Source organism: Nicotiana attenuata, unplaced genomic scaffold (genome assembly GCF_001879085.1).
Source record: "Nicotiana attenuata strain UT unplaced genomic scaffold, NIATTr2, whole genome shotgun sequence".
Classification (NCBI taxonomy): Eukaryota; Viridiplantae; Streptophyta; class Magnoliopsida; order Solanales; family Solanaceae; genus Nicotiana; species Nicotiana attenuata.
The window spans coordinates 151988-159006 of record NW_017670949.1 but is presented as its reverse complement, the minus strand read 5'-3'; the positions used below and the strand labels follow the sequence as shown (position 1 = coordinate 159006).

Below are 7019 nucleotides of genomic sequence, written 5' to 3'. Positions count from 1 at the left end.
CTGGCGACACCAGGCCTAAGGCTAGGTCCAATCCGAGTTTTGAAGGCTTAAATAATTTCCCGGCTTGACTAGGAGTTGACCTACACGATTAGGGCTTGTCCCAAACATATAAATAGACCCAAAAACGGCACTTTGAAGGACTTTTGCACCCGGAGGCAAGAATAGCTCGTGGAAAACTACTTGGGAGTTCGAATAATTGATTTCTACATCCTTTTATCTTTACTCTGTAATTTAATTATGCACATTACTTTAGATATTGTTGCTATGAGTATGAGTATCTAAACTCATAATCTAGGGTTTTGATGGAACCTGTGGAAGGATAATTTCCTCGTTACGTTAATATAAATTTGTCATAGTATTCTCTCTATTTGTTCAACTATATGCTTATTGTCGTTGATTGAAGGGCCCTGAATTAACTGTTCCTATTTAGTGTGCATTACTCGGGAGAGAGTGTATATTTAGGTAGTTGTTGAACAACATCACTCTTAACGTATATGAGGGATCAATACGAAGGGTTTATAGGTGGGATTAGGGATAACGAAATCTTGGGTGCGATCTAAGTGAGTTGTACTTAAGGCTGGCTAGCGTATTTCGGGAGAATATGTGTAGTATATTGTTGTAATTACTCGGGAGAGAGTTACGACAGTTAGAGTGCTCATGATTGATAGAGAAGACTTAGGCAAATTTATAGCAAACGTAGTGTAAAAGATTCCAACAATAGGGGAAATCAGAACCTTAGATCATTCCAATTCTTGTCTACAACCCGTTAGTAGTTAGTTTTCAATTATTGCATTTTCATTACGTAATATTTAGTCAGTAAACATCCAATCTATTACTTAAATATCTTCGAAGATTGAATACGTGAATTTGTGTAAGTCCAATAGTTGTGATTGATAGGTTAATTCCCTGTGGGATTTGACTCCGAACTTGTTAACCGGAATATATTTGCAGCGACCGCTTTGTCCTTTTTATAAGGCATAGTTGGGCGTGATCAAATTTTGGCACCGTTGCTGGGGAATTAACTGTGTTATTAATTGCAGTTAAAAGAAGTGCAAAAATTCTTAGTGTAGTCAATTTTCTTCAATTTAAACTGATTACATTGAAATTCTAACGTTTGTAGTCTTGGGTGTTACAGGTGCATGCCTAGAAACTCCACAAGAACTGGTGAATTGTTTGAAGCATTATCAGATCCTGAGAAAGTTTTCAAGGCATTGAATCGTGCAAACAAGAAAGGCAAACAACAACTGAACTCAACAGAACAAATCGAACCAGACATGGGAGACGAAGTAAACAACCATAATAATGGGAATGACCCGAACAATCAGGGTGTGGTGCCGCTTGTGCCAGAAGCGGCATTGTACGATTGGGCACTACCCACCGCTGACAACTTAGCAACTGCAATTGAAGTCCCTCAAATACAAGCAGAATCATTCCAAATCTCAAATAACGTGCTACATTTGTTGCAGAATGAGGGACTGTTCTCAGGGTCTTACGTTAAAGATCCTCAGCAGCATCTGAAGAATTTCCTGTCGATCTGTGCCACGCAGAGGCAACATAACGTGAGAACGGAAGCAATACGACTGTTTTTGTTTCCATTCTCAGTGACGGGAGCGGCTCAAACTTGGCTTAATTCACTCCCCATAAACTCCATCACCACTTGGGAGGAATTAGTCAAGCAATTCGTGAACAAATTTCACCCACCTAATAAGACCGCTCAACAAATTGATGAGATATTGAGCTTCAGACAGGAACCAACAGAGACATTACAAGAAACGTGGGATAGGTTCAAGGGTGTGCTGGTTACATGTCCACATCATGGTATTCCGGAGCAGATGTTGGGGCAGAGGTTTTACATGGGTTTGGCAGATAGCTTGAAGGCCAATGTTGATGCTTCAGCAGGTGGAGCGTTTTTTAGCAAAACATTCAGAGAAAGTAAGATCCTACTTGACAAGATGGCATAAAACTCAGGATGGACGACAAGAAATGCTCCAATCACTCCTGTAGTTCACTCAGTGGCTTTAGACCCAACTAACTCCATAGATGAAAATATGGCCACTCTAGTGACACAAATGAGCATCATCACCAAAAAGGTTGATGAATCAGGCCAGAAGCAGCAGGTACACATAGTTGATGCAACTAATGGGGGCTTATATATATCATGCACTAATCAACCATATGTTTGCTCGTAGAGTGCGGAAGGTGATAACCAACAATATCAGGAGAACATAAATTATGTGGCCAACTATGGGGGACAGAGGCAAGGTGGTCAGAATTGGGGTCAGCAGAATCAACAATATAGACCAGCTCCGCAGCAGTACAACAATAGCAACAATCTTGGGGCTATGCGACCATTGGGTCAAGTGGTGCCTTACCAAAGGCAACAGGGTTACAACCAGCAAAATCAGTGTCACGACTCGGATTTCCCACCCTCGGGAGTCATGATGGCGCCTACTAATGTGAGCTAGGCAAGCCAACTATTGAACAGTTTACCTTAATCCATTTTTACACCTTTTTAACATTTCTAAAGCAATAATGTGAAAACAGTGGAAATGTCAAATTTAAATGGAAGACAACGATAACATATATGAAAACTATATCTATTAGAAATACTTAAGCCTTAATCACCTAGAACTGGTGTCACAGTACCACAGACGATCTAAGAGTGCTAAATACAAAGTCTGAAACAAAAGATACACTGTTTCTGAAATAAAGAAATGAAATAGGAAGTAAAGGATAGAGGAGACGCCAGGGCCTGCGGACGCCTGTAGGTCTACCTTGGATCTCCATGGGCTGAAGGTAGTCACTCAATCTACGGTCCAAAATCAACAGCACTGGGATCTGCACAAAAGAGTGCAGAGTGTAGTATCAACACAACCGACCCCATGTGTTGGTAAGTGCCTAGCCTAACCTCGGCGAAGTAGTAACGAGGCTAGGACCAGACTACCAAATAAACCTGTGCAGTTATATAATATACAGCGGAAAGTAAAGCAGAAATAAACAAGTAAAGATAGGAGGGAGAGCATGCTGCGGGGGAATATCAATTCCGAATAGAAAGACAACAGGTAAATGTAAGAAGCAATATATCTCAGATTTCAATAAAGAACCAGAAATCAATAAATTCATGGCATCACCCTTCGTGCTTTTACTCTCGTCCTCACCAAAACAATCAAGTAATGAAAACGTGCACGGCATCACCCTTCATGCTTTTGCTCTCTTTCCTCACCATATAATCAATATAATCGGCACGGAATGGTACATCGTGCGTCACCGCATCACCCTTCGTGCCTTACACTCTTTCCTCACAATCATACACAGCATCACCCTTCGTGCTTTACACTCTTTCCTCACAAAAACAATGCACGGCATCACCCTTCGTGCTTTAACTCTCTTTCCTCACCCAAACAACAATCACAAATAATAGGGCAAGGGAAAATAATGAAATTTCAATAATAATCCCGGCAAGGGAACAACAATTCCACAACAAGTCCCGGCAAGGGACAACGTCAAAACAACAACTAAATCCCGGCAAGGGAAATAACAACTTAAAGCAACAATAGCCCGGCAAGGGGGCAACATAATGATCTCTTCTCTTTCTCACTTTTACTTCACAATTCACTTCACAACCTGAGCCAATGCTCTAAAGGTTCAATTATCACTTACACTTTCACAATTCGTTATACAACTCGAGCCAACGCTCCTCAATGCTCATAGGTCACAATTCCTTCCACAAACTATACACAACATATAGAAATCATCACCAAGGCCTGAATAAACTACAACGAAGTCATGATAATCACAATATAAGACCCACGGGCATGCTAGACACCAACGTATAGATACTCGTCACCACGCCTATACGTCGTACTCAACATTTACCACATAGCAAATAGGACTCGACTCTTAATCCCTCAAGCTAAGGTTAGACCAAACACTTACCTCGATGCCACGAACACAATTCACGCTTCAACTATAGCTTTACCCCTCGATTCCACCACCAATTCGTTCGTATCTAGTCACAAGTTACTTAATTACATCAATAAACGCTTATTGAATCAACCCTAATACATGAGAATAAGTTTTCCAAAGTTTACCCAAAAAGTCAAAAATCGCCCCCGAGCCCACATGGTCAAAACTTGAAGTTCGAATCAAAACCCGTTTACCCATTCCCCTACGAACTCAAATATATAATTTGTTTTGAAATCGGACCCCAAATTGAGGTCCAAATCCCCAATTTTTGAAAAACCTAGGTTCTACCCAAAATTCTCAATTCCACCATGAAAACCTTAGATTCTAGGAGAATCTTGTAAAAAGAAGTTAAGGAGTAAAGAAAATGAGTTAGAAATTACTTACAAATGTTTTGGAGAAGAAAGGTTGGTTGAAAAATTGCCTCTTATGTTTTTGGGGGTTTTGAAAAATGAAGAAAATGACTAATGACTGAAAATCCCGTCTATTTATACCCCTCTCAGGCCCCCTGTGCGGACCGCACAAAACCGACTGCGGTCGCACAGCCCGGTGAACCTGAAGATCTGTGATACTGTGCGGACAGCACAAAAATGGAGTGCGATCGCACAGCTCTCCCTGAGGACCTGTGCGGACCGCACAAAATGGAGTGCGGCCGCACAGCCCCCACCGCGGTCGCACACGATTTTGTGCGGACCGCACTGGCGGGTTCAGAGACCAGCAACTTCTCTGAACCTGCAACAATTGTGCTTTTAAGCCTAAGACATCCCGGAACCTACCCGAAACTCACCCGAACCCTCAGAACTCCAAACCAAACATACACACAACGTCGAAAACATCCTACGGACTTATTCGTATAACCAAATCACCAAGATAACATCATGAACATCTAATTAAACCTCAAAGTCAATGAAATTTCTCAAAACTTCTTTAAACATCAAATTTGCATTTAAGGTCCGAATCACATCAAACGGATTCTGTTTCTTACCAAACTTCACAGAATTACCTTAAATCATATATAAGACTTGTACCGGGCGCCGGAACCAAAATACGGGCCCGATACCAACATGTTCTAATCAAAATTCATTTCCAAACCTCATAAACAATTTCAGAAAACAATTTTCTTTAAAAATTTATTTCTTGGGCTTGGGACCTCGGAATTCGATTCCGAGCATATGCCCAAGTCCCATATTTTCCTACGGACCCTCCGGGACCGTCAAATCATGGGTCTGAGTCCGTTTGCCCAAAATGTTGACCGAAGTCAAATTAATTCATTTTATAATCAAAATTTATCATTTTTCACAGATCTTTCACATATTGGCTTTCCGGCTACATGTACGGACTACGCACGCAAATAGGGATGAAGCTAAAAGAGGATTTTAAGGCATCGGAATGCAGAATTCATTTTCAAAACAAGTGATGACCTTTTGGGTCATCACAATCAATAACAGGCTTATCTACAACCTCAACAACAACAGACTGTGAGACACGAAGATGGGTTTGCTAAACTTGAGGGAATGATGCAACAAGTGATTGGGTCTACCGGAAAACTAACTGAAAGAGTAGACTCACATGAGTCAGCGATAAAGAATATTGAGATCCAATTAGGACATATTTCGATGGCTTTAAATAATCGTCCCCACGGGAAGTTACCTGCAGACACACAAATCAATCCAAAAGAGCAGGGCCCGAAACAGCTTATGGCAGTGAGTCTCCGAAATGGTAGAGACCTAGATCTGGAGCAAGAAATTGCTAGCAAAAGTAGACCTACTGAGACACTGGTGCCGATACCCATTGAGGTAGATGATTCAGCAGGGTTAACTGAGGTGACGGTACAGCATGCACAAGAGAACGCCAACAAAGAAAAAGAGGTTATGAAAGAGACTGAGGTTGCACAGGAACTGATAGTAGAAGCAGTGCCTGAACAAGAAAAAAAATCAAATCACAGGGAAGATGCGACCTCCAACACCATTCCCATAAAGATTGGCCAAGTATCAGAAAGATAAGCAGTACAAGAAATTCTTGGAGATGTAGAAGCAAATTCAGGTAAACATTCCATTGATTGATGCTTTAAAGGAGATGCCTGGTTATGCGAAAATGATGAAGGACTTGATGTCCCGCAAGTTCGACTTTTAAGACTTGGCCACGGTTACACTGACTCAGACCTGCAGTGCTGTTGTGACGAGACCCATAGCTAAAAAGCTGTCTGACCCAGGGAGTTTCACAATCCCATGCACAATAGGCAACAATGCATTTGCTAAGGCCCTGTATGATCTGGGGCCAAGCATAAACCTTATGCCCCTAGCTATCTACAAAAGGGTAGGCATTGAGAGAGCTAGACCCACGTCCATGTTACTACAGCTGGCTGACCGGACAGTGAAGAGGCCCTCTGGTATTCTTGATGATGTATTAGTACAGGTTGGGAAGTTTGTGTTCCCAGCAGATTTTGTCATTCTTGACTGTCTGGTTGACGAGGAAATTCCCATAATTTTGGGAAGACCATTCTTGGCCACTGGGAGAGCTTTAATTGATTGTGAAACTGGAGAGCTCAAAATGAGATTAAATAATGAAGAGATAACATTCAACGTGCAGAAATCTATGCGGCGACCAAGTGAATTTGCTAATTTCTCTCTAATAGATGCCGTGGATATAGTTTTGGACGACCAAGATGAGACATTGAACGCTAAAGGCCATCTAGCAACCTGTCTCATGAACTTAGATGAAGCCAATGGAGAAGACTTGGCAGAATGGGTACTTGCTCTTGAAGGCCAAGGTTTTTGGAGAAGGGAGCTCGAATTTGAGCTTTGCACTTAGAGGAAAGAAAAACTCCTCCAGCTAATCCATCGATAGAAGAGCCACCAAAGTTGGAACTGAAGCCACTGCCATCTCATCTCAGGTATGCCTTCTTAGGACCGAACTTAACTTTACCTGTTATTATCTCATCTAGTTTTTTAGATGTGCAGGCAGAACAGCTTTTCCAGGTACTGACGGAGTGCAAGACTGCAATTGGGTGGACCATTGCAGACATTAAGGGTATCAGCCGGCCTTCTGTATGCATA

At 41.7% G+C, this 7019-nt stretch overlaps 1 protein-coding gene across 1 annotated transcript; it reads left to right on the top strand.

Moving 5' to 3' along the window:
- The first annotated feature begins 1274 nt into the window (after positions 1-1274).
- LOC109244719 lies at positions 1275-5966 on the top strand. The gene is made up of 5 exons (XM_019411855.1): positions 1275-1559; positions 1665-1899; positions 1969-2117; positions 2190-2363; positions 5412-5966. Exons 1-5 carry the CDS (start codon positions 1275-1277, stop codon positions 5964-5966), a joined length of 1398 nt encoding a protein of 465 aa, XP_019267400.1.
- The last annotated feature ends 1053 nt before the right edge of the window (positions 5967-7019 follow it).